Consider the following 18,807-nt stretch of genomic DNA (forward strand, 5'->3'; position numbering starts at 1 on the left):
AGTTTATATGTTTTGATGTACCGAAGGTTGTTCGGAGTCCCGGATGTGATCACGGACATGACGAGGAGTCTCGAAATGGTCGAGACATGAAGATTGATATATTGGACGACTATATTCGGACACCGGAATGGTTCCGGGGGTTATCGGATATATACCGGAGTACCGGGGGGTTACCGGAACCCCCCCGGAGGTTAATGGGCCTCATGGGCCCAAGTGGTGGAAGAGGAGAGGCGGCCAAGGGGCAGCCGCGTGCCCCTCCCCCCCAAGTCCGAATCGGACAAGGAGGGGGGGCGGCGCCCCCCCTTTCCTTTCCCCCCTCTCTCCTTCCCTCTCCTCTCCTCTCCTACTCCAACAAGGAAGGGAGGGAGTCCTACTCCCGGTGGGAGTAGGACTCTTCCTGGCGCGCCCTTCCTGGCCGGCCGCACCTCCCCCCTTGCTCCTTTATATACGGGGGCAGGGGGCACCCTAGAGACACAACAATTGATCATTGATCTCTTAGCCGTGTGTGGTGCCCCCTCCACCATATTCCACCTCGATAATATCATAGCGGTGCTTAGGCGAAGCCCTGCGTCGGTAGATCATCAACATCGTCACCACGCCATCGTGCTGACGAAACTCTCCCTCAACACTCGGCTGGATCGGAGTTCGAGGGACGTCATCGGGCTGAACGTGTGCTGAACTCGGAGGTGCCGTGCTTTCGGTACTTGATCGGTCGGATCGTGAAGACGTACGACTACATCAACCGCGTTGTGCTAACGCTTTCGCTTTCGGTCTACGAGGGTACGTGGACAACACTCTCCCCTCTCGTTGCTATGCATCACCATGATCTTGCGTGTGCGTAGGAATTTTTTTGAAATTACTACGTTCCCCAACATTATTCACACATTTATTACGATTTCCGGATAACACAATTATAGCATGAACAATAGACAATTATCATGAACAAGGAAATATAATAATAACCATTTTATTATTACCTCTAGGGCATATTTCCAACAGCCTATTCACCCTCTTCTAGTCAATCATATCGATCATTTCAATTGGTATCAGAGCCGCATCTCTTTATTAAGGGCTTTACCGCCCGAAGAGTATGGTTGACTACGGGGAAAGGGTTGGAGGTGTACCCGAGGCCGCGGAGTTGAACTCGATCACCCAAGATGACTTCAATGAAGCTATGGCTTTACTTAAGACGTCTTTGACGGCTGAGGTCAAGTCCATGTTTAAAGAACTCTTTGAGGGATTGAAAACTTCTAGCAATCCGTTGCAAGTGGTTAATCCCATCGCATCGGAGTCGGAGGCCAACTCTGGTAAGGAAGCGGCTAAAGGTACTCAACCACCGAACGATCACTATCGCCGCTAGAACGAGCCGCCAACGCGTCGCTGTCATCGTTTCCATAGTGGAGCCGGCTTGACCTTGTTGATGACGGTCGGCAAGTCCTCGTGCACGTGCCCCCTAAGGCCTTGTACAATGCTAGGTTCTTAGGGAGGTGCTTAGAAAAATAAATCGGTGTTTTTTGACGCACCAATGTCTATTTCTGCAGGAGAGACGCCTAATTAAGCGTCTACCTATACAAATAAGCACCGGCGCTTAAGGCAAGACTTGTTTATTTCTCTAAGCACCTCCCCTAAGCACCTTGCATTGTACAAGTCCTAAGGACTATCGCCCTGGACCCGAAGTCGTCGTTGTTGAACCCTTGAGTAGATCTGAAGCACTTGACACCAAATCTCGCCACACGATGAAAAAGATGTAATGACACCAGTAGTGCTTTAACTTGTCATGGATGTTCACTTTAGTGTCTAAACTTGAAAAATACATTGAACTGATTCTAATACTTAACATGAAGGTGCAAATACGGTGCTAATCTCATTCGTAAACATAAAGGGTGCTGACGAAGCACCGTATTTTGCTGAGGTGGCATGGATCCACTTTTAGAGAAGAAACAAGATTTTAGTTGAATGCTATGTCTCTGTGATAAGTGGGCGAGACGTGCTAGCCACTCAACTAGATACCTTTATATGCAAACTTCGGCCCCTTAGGCTTACTGCATTGCGAAATAAAAAAGCTTGTGCTACTTAAATTGCTTGCAGTTAGTGCTGCGCATTTAGCACATGTTAATTTAAAAAATATATAAATTCTGTAAATTATAAATCAGAGTAACACAAACAAAGTTCAATTATTCATGTGATATTAATAGTTATAAATATAACTAACTTTCAAAAAAAAATGTTCATCTAACTTTTAGATTATTCATGTATTATATTAAAAACATCAATATAACTGAAATAATAGATACGAATTATAGCAATATAAAATAAAAATTATATTTTAAATTACAGTTTGTAAATATTATTTTGGTTATTTAAATATTTGAGTAACTAAACACACATTTTTATAATTCATAAGTATCTTGTTTAAGAAAATGTTTCTATAAATAAAATTATTCGTAATTAAAAAATTAAAATGTACATATGAATATTCACTCACGGTTTATATTTAAATTTTATAAAAATTAAGAATATAAGCCATGAGCGAAATTATACGCCTGTGAATATTTGTAAGTATTTAGTAAACATTGCCTTCAATTTATTGAAATTAGAATAAGTCATGCATGTACAAAAGTGTTCACTATATTTAAAATAGTATTTTATAAATAACAGTTCAACATTTATTCAACTTACATGAACATTTTTAGTACTGATTTTATTGCATATATCTATATATTTATTTTGTGTGCACATGAATATTTGTGTACCACGAGGTTATTATTTATGTACCACAAATATTTATAATGCCTGACATGGCATGGGGCTTGTTTATAGATTCTTTTAAATAATATATGCACACGAATATTTGTATACCATGAGGTAACTATTAGTAGCACAGAAATATTTGAATCTAAATTTATTATCATGATTATAATGTGCAAAATGCAGAGTGATAGCATGTGTTTTAGTGTGATTATAATTTACAGATATTTTTAGAAAAATAACATGTGCTAAATGGGCCACAATGATTGTGGCCCATTTAAGTAGCACAAGCATTAAAAGCTGAGGGGCCAGCATTGACTACATTAAATCTGATGGGCCGAGTTTAGCAAATGAAACTATGTGATGGCTTGGTTAGCACAGCGCGCCCGCATGCTTCACTTCCAGGTTCGAACCCTGTCTTGCCATTTTACATTTCGATGTTCTTTTCTACTAACAGATGGTTCCCACCAGTCATAGGGACATATTATTCAAGTGAAATCATGTTTCATCGCTACATGTGGATCCTATGCCGCGTCAACCAAATATGAGCTCCGTCGACTACATCCAGATGGACGAAATCGAGGAGGATCGAAGTTTGGAAGACAAACTCGAAGAAGAAGCGCCGCACCTGCGAGGACTAAAAAACCCAACCTAAACTATTAACCGAAGTGGAGGCACGGGGATTCTCCTACCCGCCGTCGGTCGCCGGAGCCGCAGACAGAGGGGAAGCGAATCGGCTCGCCAGTGAAGTCTAGAGGGAAGAGCTTGCCTTAGCCGCCAAGGGATGGAGGAGGGAAAGATAAACCCTAGCAGCCCAGGGATAGGCATGAGTGACCTTAGAGGTAGTCTCGGCAATGTATTATGGATAATTAACAAAGTAACCATTGCATTTTTAAAGGATGTTCTGAATATTGTATTGTGCCCTTCAATTATGGCATAATATTGCATCCAAAATTTCGTTGTACTATGTTATATTTAATTATTATGTATTTGTAGATATGTGCAGTGTACATAAACTAGTAACCCCCCAAAAAACATGGCATGCGTCCCTCTTCTGGTATTGTCTGTTGCCAATTTTCTACAAGTCCGTCTATTCTACAAGCGGTTACAGAATATTATTCGGCAAGCACTTGTGAACCGGTTTTCCTCCTGTCCCTGGCGGCTGGAACCCTAGCCGCCGCCAGGAGAGCCCAATCTTCCAGCGCCGTCCTCCGGCAGCTCCCCTCCGCCGGCGACTTCGGTCGTCGGTGGTGAGGGGTCGTTTTTACTCCCTCGCAGTCTAGGTTTTTAGCCTGTTCATCGTCTTTACTTCGGCGGTGATGATGACAACGCTGAATAAAGATTCTTCAGATCCTTCCTTGACAAAGCCATCAGTCCTATGGTTGGGGACGGATTTAGAAACCAGTCGGTTCAAACAAGGATGGCGTGGCGGCGGCGGCATCTTCGTGGTGGACTTGTGTCCTCAGGCTCCGCCGTTGCGACGGCGTTTGCTCCAGCGTCGGCGCGGAGCTTGGGAGGTAATCTAGGAGCGGATGCAGATTGTGGTCTGCATCGACGACATCTGGAAGACGGAACATGTGCTGGGTTTGTGGTTCGTGGATGGCAGGTATGGTTTCCTTCTGTGGCGTCTTAGTCGCGGTGGGGTGCCAGATCCGGAGTTTGATGGCGTGCCCGGGGTGTTGCTCCGGCCTGATTCGTTCAACGGTAAGGGTTTCACTTTTGGTGAGCCACCTTGGAGGTCCGCAAAGCTGCATATCAGCGATGGAGCCGCGTCGAGCTCGGGTGAGGAGGTGATCCATCATTCTTTTCTTCGGTGGCTGCTGTCGTGGTGCTAGAGGCAGGTGATGGGCGTTGGTGTCAAGCTCAGAGATATTCTGCTATCTTTTCAGTTTTGTCATGTCGGTCCTTACGTGACTTGTACTTTAATCTTTATGATATGAATGAGACATGTATTACCATGAAAAAAAGCACTTGTGAACCGCATCAGTGAAACTTATGAATTGCATTCAAAATTTGGTGTTTGAGCCAGTTTTTAAACTATTTGTCAGACCAACGCGTGTGATATACCGTTGGAAAGATATGATTAAGCAAAACTTTTTCATGTAGAACACTTTTATATTCTTCACGGTTTTAAAGTGATTTCGGAACTGATGCAGTAACGGTCAAGTGGCAGCGAGCGTATTTTCAAGCCTCTCATCGAAATGATGCAAATGATACACCATTGGAAAGATGCCAGATTTTGGTTCTTTTAGCCATTTGCTAATTTCAAGACAGTGATTGCATTCTAGCTATGTACCAATTAATATTCAATTTGAACTACATGTATATAAAAATGGGCTATAACTTCAAGCAAAATTCATATTTAGGTACTCCTATATATTTCTAGCTCGCTTCAAAAATAAACTCAAAATTCAAAAGTTTACTCTTGGAAATCCAAATGAACACATGCATTTTATTGCTTTTTTTAGTTGTTTCTCGATTGTCTCATAAAAAACACTTGGCAATGTTTGTTTGCCGAGTGTCTTACAGAAAACGCCCAGCAAAGCACATGTTTATCGAGTGCCATTTTTTTGGCCGAGTGTTAGAGCATCTCCAGCCGTTGTGCCCCCCAAAAGGCATTTTTTCGGCCTCCTGGGGAGGCCCCGGCGAAACTTTTGGTATGGGGGCGTGCATTTTCCCAGTCATCCCCCCGATAGGTAGTCATTTTTTCTTTTTTTTCTCTGGTCATTCCAACAAACGCCTTCTATGCATGCCCAACACGCCAGACTCGAGCTCGCCGGCGACGACCCCAGGCCACCCCGTCCTTCCTCCTCCGCCATGGCTGTCCGTGGCGCCGGCGTTCTGCTCTGTGTGGAGGCCGAAGCCGCACGACGCCGAAGCTCCCGCCGGGAACGCCAGACGCTCGCTCGCGCACCACGCCCGCCTGGACGCCGATGCCAATCGTCATCGGGCACAGGCTCTCCTTCGGGACCAGCCCGGCCTCCCACCCTGGCCGCCGCTCTCGTGGCCGGGGCGCCCGTGGCCTTCCTGCTCGGAGAAGCACGCGCCCTGCTGCCCGCCCCGCTGCCCGCCCTGCTGCGTCCGTCGGTCGCAAGGCACAGCGACGGGGGCTTGGCCGCCAGTGCGCGCTCCGGGTACTGCGGCGCCTGGGCCACGGAAGACGGCGCGAACATGCTGCCGAGGAGGCTCTGCGACATGGCCGAGTTGCTGCTGGTGCTGGCACTGACATTGCCTCCGTTGACCGAGGTTGGAGAAGGAATCAGCGGCGCCGACGTCGTGTACTGGACGACGGGCTCAGGCGCAGCAGCGCCGATCTCCCGCTCAGGACGACGTGCACAAGACGGCGCGGCTCCTGCTCCTGGAGGCCGCGGTGGTCTGCGGCTACATCGTCGCCGGAGGAGACGACAAGGAGGTCGAGGGCGTCTGTTGCCTCCCCGCACCGTCCGCCGTGGCCCCGCGCCCCTGGCCTGCACCGCGCGTCCATTCTCGCAGCCCCCGACCGAAGACGACCAAGCGCTCGCCGCTGCTACTCCGTGTGGTGGTGACCGGGCGGCGAGGGGATTTGGTGGGGAGAGAACGAAAAGAGTGGGCATGCAAGTGGGTGGGACCCAGAGAAAAAGGGAGGAGAGAGAGAGTGGGAGGCTGACTGTGGGCCAAGTGCATGAAAAATCTTCTCTCTCCGCCCCCGAGTGCTCCCTGATGGACTGGGTTTGGGGTGGGAGGGCCGGAGCTAGTTTAGGCCAAATCCGGCGAAAATCGAGGGTCTAGGGCGTGGCTGGGAGTTTTTTTACCACCGGCGATTAAAAAGTGGTCCGGCGGGGCTTCTTGGGAGACGGCTGAAGATGCTCTTATCCCTGGTACACTGGGCAAAGGGCTTGTTTGCCGAGTGCCCAATGAAATATACTCGACAAACAATCGGAGACTCAGCATACAAGAATTTCCCCGTAGTGATGGTAGATTGTACGATTTGTAATTGTATGTTGATTCACTAACATGGTGTCTTACTCACAAAAACAAACCGAGAGATGTGTGCGAATTGCGGTGCCCTGGTAACAAAATGGGTCATGTATGAAGCAATTAAGCGAAGGTAATTCGAACAAACTACTCAAAGCTGGATGTACTATTGTCAGTATACGATATACATGTCCCTATCGAAGGGCCTACACTAAGATCACAAAGGTGGTGAGCTCCAGAGTGCAAAAAACTACCCTTTACAACTTACATGGCAAAGCTTGTGGCAAAACTCAAGCTATATGGGTCACCTTAAGCTTGGGCTGCCCACAAGGCATAAAAGCAGTATTCTCTCTTCTCTGCATCAACAAATAATGTGGCGTACCTTACTGTAAAATGTGACCTTATAGACTCTGTATTTCTCCGAGCTATGTAAGTAGATCATCCCAACTCCCAAGGTTATACACTAAGGATGCCCTGCAGATGTGGTTTGCGACGACGACGACGACATAGCTGGGTTGTCCGTGTCCGAGTTAACGCCGCCCGTGTCGCCGCTCCTCGGGCCTTCCGACTGCCTACTCGACTGCTTTTCTAAGTGTGGCTTCAACCCTGATGGCAGCGTCGCCGTCCGAGCGTATACTTGGTTCGCGCTTCCGGGAGCAACATTGGTTGCATCTGCTGCTGCCGCGGCGGCGGCGGCAGCAGCGGCATACTCCTGCTGGGGAACCCAGATGCAGCTGCCCACCACGAAGAACTGCGGCGCGGGCTGAGTTGCGGCGGTGGCGCCGCTCTGGGCCGTGGAGCTCGGCCGCCTTGACGTGTGCAGACGATACTTCTGAAACCCAATGCAACAAATGTGAGCTCAGACTCCATGTCTAATTAACAGCACTAAGCAAGATGATGTGCCGGGTTAACTAGGGCATGGCTCCTCTCTGTCTCATCAAGAAGCACTGACCTGCAAATGGCTCTTGACCTCGTCGTTGGTGAGGCCGTCAACCTTCATCAGCTCCCGGATCTGCTTCGGTGTCGCCACTGTGTGTACGGCACCAATTAAATTTTGTTAAGCAACTTCGATTTTTGATGAGGTGTTTCGTGTTTGTGAGCTGGTAGGATATCGCAAAATAACCAAAGGGAACCAACCGTGGGACCCGCCCAGCTGCTGCAGTGCTTGCAGGAACCGTCGGTGGAGCTCCGGCGCCCAGCACCGCCGTGGCTTCCGGTTAGGCTGCGAATGCCCCTCTTTGTCTTTGTCTGTGTCTTTCTCAGTGACATCCTTGCTGTCCTTGTCGTGCACCTCAGTGTCGCTGGTGGCCTTGTCGCCGCTGTCTCCGACCAACGCCGAGCTTGCCGGTGCCGTGGTTGACGAGGCCGGCAGCTCAGGCTCGGGCTGCTTCTCCTTCTCGAAGGGGTGGAACGCTCCCCCGGTCCTGGTGGCGTTCAGCGCCACCGGTCTGCATGGCAGCACCTGGTAGAGTTCATCGGGAGATGCATCAGCAAGACTTCAATAAGTCCCCAATGTTCGGAATTTAAGCATGTCATCCCCAACGTTTTTTGATGGATTCCAATTTTAGTTGCTGCGAGGCGGCAACTTTAGTTGTTAACACATGGCAACTTCGTTTCAATTTTTGTCAAAAAATTATCATGTTTGTCAACATCGCGCCTTAACTAAAGTTGCTATGAAAAAAGTTCGGATTAGCATTCTTAAAAATCGAACGTTCGGGATTTATCTATTTCGTTATCTTTTGATAAAGTACTAGAAATAAAAAGAAACACAGCAATCTGTATTTAGATTTTGGGATAATTAGATTTATGCCCCTAGTTGTGTCCCACTCATCTGTTTTACCCCTAATTCCCAAAAGTCACCGGTTCTGTCCAAGTCACTTTGCTCCTCTTATGCTTTTGCCCTTTGACCGTTTGACCGTCAGTTTGAAAACTTCATAACTTATTCATACTAAATCAGAAAAATGCAAATAAGATACCAAAATGTTCAGAAAAACATCACCTATATGTCAGTGTCATTTGCATTCATGAAAAAGTGTTGGAAAGTGCACATCCGAGTTTTAGCTCTTTTGATACCATCATGAATAGTAAACTTTAAAAAAATTCAAAACAAATATGGTGGCAAAGAACGACAAATGTTTTAAGTGATTGCCAAGTTTCATTAGGGAACGACATTCGTGGAAGTCGTGGCAAAAAAATAATCTATTTTGGAGTGCTGATTGGTTTTTTTGCCGCGGCACCCACGAATGTTATTCCTTGATGAAACTTGGCAGGCACATAAAACATTTGTCATTCTTTGCCACCAATATTTTTTTAAATTTTTTTAAACTTTTTTAGATTTTACTATTCATGGTGGTAGCATAAGAGCTAAAACTCGGATGGGCACTTTCCAACACTTTTTTCATGAATGCAAATGACACTGACACATAGGTGATGTTTTTTGAACATTTTGGTATCTTATTTGCATTTTTCTGATTTAGTATGAATTAGTTATGAAGTTTTCAAACTGACGGTCAAACGGTTAAAGGGCAAAAGCATAAGAGGAGCAAAGTGACTTGGACAGAACCGATGACTTTCGGGAATTAAGGGTAAAACAGACGAGTGAGACACAACTGGAGGCATAAATCTAATTATCCCTTAGATTTTAGCTACCTTTTGAAGAGATGATGATTGCTGGGGCTCGCTCCAGGTCGAAAGCTGCGCGGACTGGAGCCAGTCGGGCATCGCCTTCTTGGTCTCCGGCGTGGGCGGCGGCGTCTCGGCCTTAGCGTTTGAGACCGGCGCCGCGGCGTGGTGGTTGCTGGTCTCGTCGTCGGAAGAGGACAAGGACAGGCTGGGCTTGAGCGGGATGAACTCCTCGAGCACGGGCCCGCCGTGGTCGCTTACCGTCTCCTCGCTGGCGGCGCCGCCCATCTGGCTCTTCATCCCCTCGATTGCTGCAGACATATCACAGGATCACACACACATACGCGCGCCTACGTACTCCTTAATTAGATCGAGCTAGCCAACGTCGAGCTGATGGCGAAGGCGGACGTACTCTGGGTGACGAGGTCGAGGCAGAGGGGGAGCTCGCGCTGGAAGACGTGGATCTTGCGGCGCTCTTCCTCGAGCGCGAGCAGGTAGTCCTGGAGCCGGCGCCGGGCGCCGTCGCAGTCCGCCTGCGCCGGCGGCACCTCCATCTCCATCTCCATCGCCGCCTCAGCTCTGGTCGGACGGATGGCTGGATTGATCCGCACGGAAAGAACCAGGAAGAGAGAGAGAGAGAAGGGGGGAAACGGGACGGGGAAGGTGCGGAGGAAGAAGAAGGAAGGAAAGGAATCGTCGTCGGGGCGTCGCGTATATTCCTACACGGGGAGGGAAGGCGGAGTGATGGGTGGATAGGGACGGGCAGGATATTCGGGGAGGGGATTCCCATTCCGTTGTGCGGGGCGGGGTGTGGGGCTGCATGCAGGTTTGTTTACTCGAGTGGGTGAGCGGGGATAAGGCCGACGACCGGCGGGGAGAGGACACGGGGGACGCGGGAGGACAGGACAGACAGGAGGATGCCGCGGATCCGCCGGGGCGATGCGGAATCTCGATCCCGGCGGGGCCGACGACACGACACGCTGGACCGACGGAGCGGGGCACGGGAAGATTCCCGAGAGATCCCGTGCTCTCCCGCTACGAGGACTCTCGTCTCCGGTGCATCTTGTCCTCGCGCTCTCTTCCCTGCCTGGCTGGCGGATCTCTCGTTCCATAAACGAAGAGGAATATCCGGACGCTATTCCATTTTCATAGGTTGGTCAGCTCAGTGCTTCTTCACCTGAGGAGGATCACCAAGGGCATGTTTATGTTTGGTCGCATGCATCTATTTTCGGTACTCTGCAACTGTGGCCCGACTCAGCCAGGCTGAGTGCCTGAATACAGGTAAATAAATAATTTTTTCATATAGTTTATTAGTTGTCTGCATTCACTACAGTCTGGCTGAACAGCAACATAGGCACTGGTGTTTGCTTGCGTGCATGTTTTACCCAGATGCGAAGTGTTGTTGCTTGGTTTACACACAATATAGGGTGAATAGGTGAGGTTACCAACACATACACACAACAGCATAATAGTCACAACATAAACCATTAGCACAAGATAAACCAAAACCATACTTCATCATAGCAGCACTAACAGGCAGGTTCATGATAGTACCAAAGCAGAGATAACAAGTTTTTTTTTTCAAAACTATCATGTTTTTTATAGCAAAGTCGGAAACTATAGCACCCAATGCAAAAAAAGTCAAAACTATGACCTCGCCGGCCTCGTGTGGGCTGAAGAGGGTGTTTTTGGTCGGTAGTTGGCCGAAAAGGACTCTTCCGTCACGCATTGGCCGAAGAGATCCGTAGCTGGGCCGAAAAGGCCTTTTTGGTCAGCAGTAGGTCGAAAAGTACTCTTTGGCTAGCAGTATGCCGAAGAGTCCCTGGGGTCCACCTTTTCGCGTGAACGGGAGGCCGAAGCTGCATGGCTCCGCTCTTCGGCTTATGTTAGGCCGTAACGGTTTTTTTTAATCTTGACTTATGAATGTTGTGCAACCATTGCCCGTCTTAGACATTGAAAAAATATATTTTCCCGCAACTCGCTAAGATCAACCCCCAACTCATTATATCGAACATCAGCAGCCTGTAGTAAACTGTCCAATTTACTAATTCAGACATTTTCACCTGTCAGACATTGCCATCTTCTCATTAATCACAACGAACACAATTATTACCTGCTACACTAACTATCCGCTAAATGCCACCACCGACAAATTAACACTCATATTCGCAATATGACTTATCTGCACTAACTAAACTATACAACTCAGAGAAAATTTGTGAGGACATGGTTATACCTTCGACGCGTGTGTCCCCAGCTTCTTGCTCCTCTCTTCAACTCAGCAGCACTGGCCACCTCGCGGAGTACTTGCACCACCGGACAACGACAGCACCACCGACGCCCCCTCGACGACTGGAGGTTCAACTCCGGATACAACCCAAGTCGCACCTCCTCCTCCACAACTGCTGCTCCTCCTCACCACCACCTCATTCCCAACTGCACCTCCTCCACCCCACCATGACTCCTCCCCAAACGCACAAAAAAACTATCCCATAGCAAAAAAACAATGTAGGTCATCGAGGATTGCTACGATCTACCTATTATGTGCCTTGGATGTGAAAATGGGTGGAAAATGGAGGAGATCGACCGGGGGGGTGAGGTACACAAAGAAGAACAGAGAGAGAGAGAGAGAGAGAGAGAGGAAGAAACAGAGGCGACCAGACGAGAGGAAGGCTTTTTTTTTCTTCAAGATGGGCAATGGTTGCACAACATTCATAAGTCCAAATTAAAAAAAAACATTTCGGCCTAACATAAGCCGAAGAGCGCAGCCATGCAGCTTCGGCCTCCCGTTCACGCGAAAAGGTGGGCCCCAAGGACTCTTCAGCCTACTGCTAACCAAAGAGTACTTTTTGGCCTACTGCTAACCAAAAAGGCCTTTTCGGCCCAGCTACGGATCTCTTTGGCCAATGCGTGACCGAAGAGTCCTTTTCGGCTAACTGCCGACCGAAAACACCCTCTTCGGCCCACACGACGCTGACGAGGTCATAGTTTTGAATTTTTTTGCATTGGGTGCTATAGTTTCCGAATTTGCTATAAAAACGTGATAGTTTTGAAAAAAAATCGAGATAACACCCTAAGCACCCTTATGCCTTACCATCCATGTCAATGCTTTGTGGTGCGGCTTGCACTTGGCCACCACCTCACCGCCTCGTCGTTGAAGATGGCCACCTTAAAGTTCGCTAGACTCATCAGCTTGAAAGTGAGAAGGCACCTGATCTTGAAAACATGAGCTACACAGAAGGCGGCCCAACCCTTCTCAAGGGTGACCTTCCATGTGCACCCATTGTTCGTCGCCAGCGTGAACGATGTTGGGTCGGGGACGAGGTGCTTGTTGAAGACACAGGGAATCTGCAAATACTCCAATTTTGGACAATCTTGTAGAAGTGTGTTGGATGGCGTCCTCATGGAAATGACTGTATTTCTTAACCCTCTTCGGGGCATTGCCGATCCCCTCCCCCTCCTTGCCATCCAGATTAATTGCTATGTCTAACTAAATATGTTCAAGGTGGGGGTTCATTGGAGGATCACAAAGGTTGACATATATAGGGCTTATAAAGATCGGTGACTTGAGAGAATAATTTAAGGGAAGAATTCAAGTTAAGGTTTCAAGAAACCAAGATGGGGCATGAAGTAAAGATGTTGTGTAAGTGCATCTAATGCCACCCCTAGTTGGTTTTGGAGTATTGACGACAAACGTGGTTGAGGACTAATGTGTTTGTGAGAATTGCAGGAGAACACAGGTAGAAGTCCCTCATTGATTCGGTTTACCTATCAGAGATGACCCCTAAAAATGCATGAAGACATTGAAGACAATGTGGTTCACGAAGACATACACGTCGAACATAATCACGTGTGAAGACATTCGCTTGAAGACAATGGAGTGCGAAGACGTAATCTCTTTCGTAGTTTCATTTTCTTCTATCTTGAGTCATAGGAACCACCGAACTTTTATGTGGGGTCCAAGTGAATAAAATGAGAAAACTGACATGATGCTCAACCCAAATCCTATGTCTTCGAGCGAAGACAAATGAGAGAAAATCTTATCCTGTGTTGGATAAGTCAGCTTTATTTGTAGCCCAAGTCAAGCTGCCGCGTGAGTCTGGAATCCGACCGTTGGACACGTGTCAGTTCCTTAGTGACCCAGGGTCATTTCAGACATATCATATTGACACGTCTCCATCGTATCTATAATTTTTGATTGTTTCATGCCAATATTATACCACTTTCACATACTTTTGGCAACTTTTTATATGATTTATTGGACTAACCTAATGATCCAGTGTCCAGTGCCAGTTCCTGTTTTCTGCATGTTTTTTGTATCGCAGATGATGACGGGAAAATGGCGGGCGTGAGAATACGCGTCCACGTCATTGATACAGAGTTAATAATTTAAATGCGTAGATGCATACAATAAAAATAGGATCAAACATTGCAGGTACTTTATTTCCAGAACTCTTACATTTACATAAAAGATCTGTTAATTACATCTCCAAAGAGAAAACCCCTGATTAAGAATTCCAACATATCTATTACATAGCATCACAACACATGAGTACTACAAAATGTAGAAATAAAAGAAGACTACAAAATGTTGAAATAAAAGTTCTCCTCGCTGTCTTCGACGTCGGCGTACTCGGAGAGCCTTGAACTTCATCTATGCTAACATATGCGTTGCATAACATTCATAATTTGACAATGTTCATCCATATAGCACGTTCATGCCTAGCTCATTAACCATCGCAAATATGTAGTGGTTGTCTTTTTAGTCATATGAAGATCTATTTAATGGTTAACTAGCCGGGCTAACGTGCGTATGTGCAATATGGGGCATAACTCTTTTTATGAGTTAATTTTGGCACGCATGTGATTTCTATGTGCATGCCTGAAATAGAGGAATATTTGATTTACTTTATAGCAACGTATATAGCGTTGCATCGAGCCATCATATGCAAGGGCTATACGAAATTTGGTGATGACATATTCAATTGCACTATGCCATGTTTAGTGCAATCAACATAGGCTATGACCCTAGTTAAATTTTGTAGATGCATGCACCTATATGAAAGGAATGCATGGTTTGATTTTAATTTATCTGAGAGATTATCTTATGCGACTAAGTGAATCTAGTCAAATATTTATATGGGTTTGAATCTCAAGTGCATGAGAATATTTTTTTTATAAAGTTTCACTTCACTGTATTAGTACTAACATCATGTAGCAACTTCGTGCCCATGTGTAGCATAACCAAGTGAAGTATGTTGATTTCTTCTTGCTTGTATTATCACCAACGTAGCACAAACTGTATGCTCATAGTGTAACCAAACAGAAGTATATATCAGTTTATATTTTGCATGGACATGATGAAGTATATGACAATTCTCAAAGTCTGGATATATGAACCTAAACTATGGAGAGCAAAAGTCATGTATATTTAGTAATCATCTGTGCATGGCTTTGTTTCACATGGGTTTTCACTAGTACAAAATTCGAGCATATGATGCTACTTCTTGAGACTAATGAACATACAACTGCATGCACCAAGTTTACACCCTATACTGATGCATTTAGGGGTCTAGAACAGAATAGGACTTTATGAAACCAAGTCAATATGAGTTTTATTTCTATCCCTGATTTGTATCAACATGGGATGCAAGATCACCATGAGACCAAATCAAGATAGACATATTTTTGTTCTTGAATTGTATCAACATGGGATGCAAGATCGCCATGAGACCAAAACAAGATGAGCATTTTTTTGGTCTTGACTTGTATCAACATGGAGATGCAAGATCACCATGAGACCAAAACAAGAAGAATTTTAGTTGCATCGTGTGCACTTAGTTTGCATCATTATAGGATTGAGGAGTGATATATGACCACTAGGCATGTCATGCATTATCTTGATTTGTATCAGCATGGGATCAAGATCGCCATGAGACGGAATCAAGCACAAATTACTTGGGTAACACCAAACATATGTGAGGTGTACGGTGAAAGAGAAGGATCATCAATGGGTATATTTTAACCTTGAATTGTATCAACCTGGGATGCAAGATCACCATGAGACCAAAACAAGACGGAACATATTTTTATTCTTGAATTGTATCAACATGAGATGCATGATCCCACGAGACCAAAACAAGATGAACATCATTTAACCACGGTTTGTATCAACAAGGGATGCTAGATCCCATGAGACCAAACTAGATGTGCTATGTGAAGTGACGTAGAACACCCATACTATTTGAGGCATATGATTCAACAGGGATACATCAAGAATGGAGCCAGGAGGTTGCCTTGAACTCTCACCTTGCCTTGGATGTTGTCACGTATGTGTGATGTGGTGATGTAGATGAGCAGCCCCCCGTGTAGAGCAGCTCGTGGGCGATGCAGATGGTGAGCAGCCGGCGATGAATGGCGCGGACGACGATCGGTCGGCGATGTGTGTGGCCAACGACAAGCGGCACGACGGCGACGACAACGAGGAGCAGCCGGCGACGAGATGAACGGCCGGCGGCGACGACGGCGAGCTGCGTTGCAGCGTATGTATGTGTGTGTGAGCGATGAACTGGAGATAGAGCAAGCAATGGATGGATCGATGATGAGCGAGCGTTGGATGTGGTGAGCAGCCTTCTCTATGCTGGACAACCGTGTATTTATAGGGGAGCCAAGGGTAGAGCTAGCGTGATGCCTTCAGAACTTCCCGCGCGCGCCAAGCTTCTACTACACACGTCGTGATCGTGCAGAACGTGGGAGCGTGGGGCGTCGCTGGCTGGTATGATGCAGACTTGGTCTCGTTTAACTGGACGTCAGGAGAATAGTCGGGCCTGGCCTCATTAAGCCTAATTAACTAACTGGGCTCTAATTGCATGCAAGCATGGCCTCCGCTTGGTGCAGCAGTTTGACGTATATGCTGATCTGGGCTCACGTACAAGTCTTTGATCCCCCTGTTTAATTAGAGCATAATGCATGCATGCATGCCTTAGTATGGAAGGAGGACGTGCTATATGGGCCATGGGCTGGGTAATTACTTTATTAATCCTATGCATGCATGCATGTGGTAGGTTTCACGTAAGTGCACTTGGCCTTGCTCATTATACGATGTCCCCTTTTTTAAAATGTCGATGCGCGTCACATTATTTTACAGAAGTATCATGCCAATATTTTCTTTTAGCGATAATAGGATAACATGATATAATATTTTGGCAATATTAGCGTCGTCTATGAAACTTTGAATTTGCCAACATCGGAATTTCGCCGTTGATGATGGCATATGTGTATGAAAGTCATATGTCCTCTAATTTATACGATGATATGGCTCATTTTCTTTCCTTTTATTTTTGGGTCTTTTGTTTTATCATTATATTTTTTATCCTTGTATTCGGCAATTCACTTTTTTTGTTTTATCATTTTATGTAAATGATTTTATTTCAATTATGCGCCATATTTCCCAATGATCTATGCTTATCCTATGATGTTTGAGTAGATCCGCTTTGTCCTATGGGTTAATCGTGATCTTGGTTGGTATGATTGTATATTTTATTTTTGGTGCTGTCCTACGGTTTCCTCCGTCTCGCGCAAACGTGAGGGGCCCTCGTTGTAGGGTGTTGCAATATGTTCATGGTTCGCTTATGGTGGGTTGCGAGACTGATAGAAACTTAAACCCGAGTAGGTGGGGTATGACGTATGGGAGTAAAGAGGACTTGATACTTAATGCTATGGTTGGGTTTCACGACCTTAATGATCTTTAATAGTTGCGGATGCTTGCTAGAGCTCCAATCATAAGTGCATATGATCCAAGTAGAGAAAGTATGTTAGCTCATACCTCTCCCTCATATAAAATTACAAGAATGATTACCGGTACTTGTTATCGATTGCCTAGGGACAAATAACTTTCTTGTTGACAAAATCTATCCACTTTTATTACCTTGCAATTTATTCGTAGTTTTATTCTCGCAAAGTACTCGTAGTTTTATCCTTGCAAAATAGTTTCATACTCGTAGTTCTAAGTTGTTCTCTATCTTTAGTTATGGATATGGAACACGAAACACCAAAAAAATTAGTGGTACTTGCTACTCATGGAGATGGGGAACCTCCTAAAACCCTTGATGCTCGTTATGTAAAAGATATTATGCACTACTTTGATAATCCTCAGAAAACCCATTCAACTATATAATGGGAGTAACGTTGGATCAACGTGAATACTTTAGGGATTTTCGCTTGACACAAAAAGGGAAACTTTTATGGGATCAAATTTCTATGTTGCATTGGTATGCTTGGGACTTATGCCAGAGATATGATTATACTTGTTGCTGTAGGATGAACGTTCCACATCTTCCCTTTTCATGTGAATTTAATGATAATGAAACCTTGAATTCTTATGCTAATGGAATATATGATTACTATGATGTGGAACGAATAGAAGAATTTGTTGCTTTTAAGGGTGCTTATGAAATTGAATCTTTGTTTTGAAAGTTTGAAGATTTTGATGATTCAGTTTATAGACCTGAAAATTTTGCCATCCTTAAATATTGCTATGATAATTATAAATTCAATTCTGATATTGACGAATTTATTGAGAAAGTCTCCGCTGTCCAAGAAGAGACTAATATTTTGCAGGAGTCTATGGAAGCAGGAATTGATGAAACTGTGAGCTCATTGGATGAAAAAGATGATGAGGAGAGCGAAGAACAAAAGGAGGAAGATCGGATTAGCTACCTGTGCCCACCTTCTAATGAGAGTAACTCTTCAACTCATACATTATTTAATATCCCTTCGTTCTTACCGAAGGATGAATGATATGATAATTGCTATGATCCCATTGATTCGTTTGAAATATCCATTTTTGATGATGCTTGCTATGCTTATGGCCATGATGCCAATATGAATTATGCTTATGGATATGAACTTTCTATAGTTCCTTATGTTAAGAATGAAATTGTTGCTATTACACCCACACATGATAGTCCTATTATCTTTTTGAATTCTCCAAACTACACTATATCGGAGAAGTTTGCTCTTGTTAAGGATTATATTGATGGGTTGCCTTTTACCGTTGCACATGATGATTTTAATGAATATAATATGCATGAGCTTGCTGCTCCTACTTGCAATTATTATGAGAGAGGAACTATATCTCCGCCTCTTTATGTTTCCAACATGAAAAAATTGCAAGAAACTGCTTATGCTCTGTATTGGCCTTTACTTGATGTGCATGAATTGTTCTTGTATGACATGCCGATGCATAGGAAGAGAGTTAGACTTCGTCATTGCTTGATATATGTTGCTTTGTGCTCACTACAAAATGCCAAATCATTGTTAATTAAAATTGGCTTTGATATACCTTGGGATCCGGGTGGATCCATTACTTGAGCACTTTATGCCTAGCTTAATGGCTTTAAAGAAAGCTATGCCAGGGAGACAACCCGGAAGTTTTAGAGAGTCATTTATTTCTGTTGAGTGCTTTTATAAAGTTTAAAAACA

At 45.3% G+C, this 18,807-nt stretch overlaps 1 protein-coding gene across 1 annotated transcript; it reads right to left on the minus strand.

Annotated features, from left to right (window-relative positions):
• Positions 1-6,850: 6,850 nt before the first annotated feature.
• Positions 6,851-10,075, minus strand: LOC109784493 (transcription factor NIGT1). The gene is made up of 5 exons (XM_020343089.4): positions 9,737-10,075; positions 9,352-9,635; positions 7,840-8,164; positions 7,655-7,731; positions 6,851-7,534 (listed from the first exon to the last, which is right to left on the minus strand). Exons 1-5 carry the CDS (start codon positions 9,888-9,890, stop codon positions 7,166-7,168), a joined length of 1,209 nt encoding a protein of 402 aa, XP_020198678.1. The 5' UTR covers positions 9,891-10,075; the 3' UTR covers positions 6,851-7,165.
• Between the last annotated feature and the right edge of the window lie 8,732 nt (positions 10,076-18,807).

The sequence above is a fragment of the Aegilops tauschii genome, chromosome 2 (assembly GCF_002575655.3).
Source record: "Aegilops tauschii subsp. strangulata cultivar AL8/78 chromosome 2, Aet v6.0, whole genome shotgun sequence".
Taxonomy (NCBI): domain Eukaryota; kingdom Viridiplantae; phylum Streptophyta; class Magnoliopsida; order Poales; family Poaceae; genus Aegilops; species Aegilops tauschii.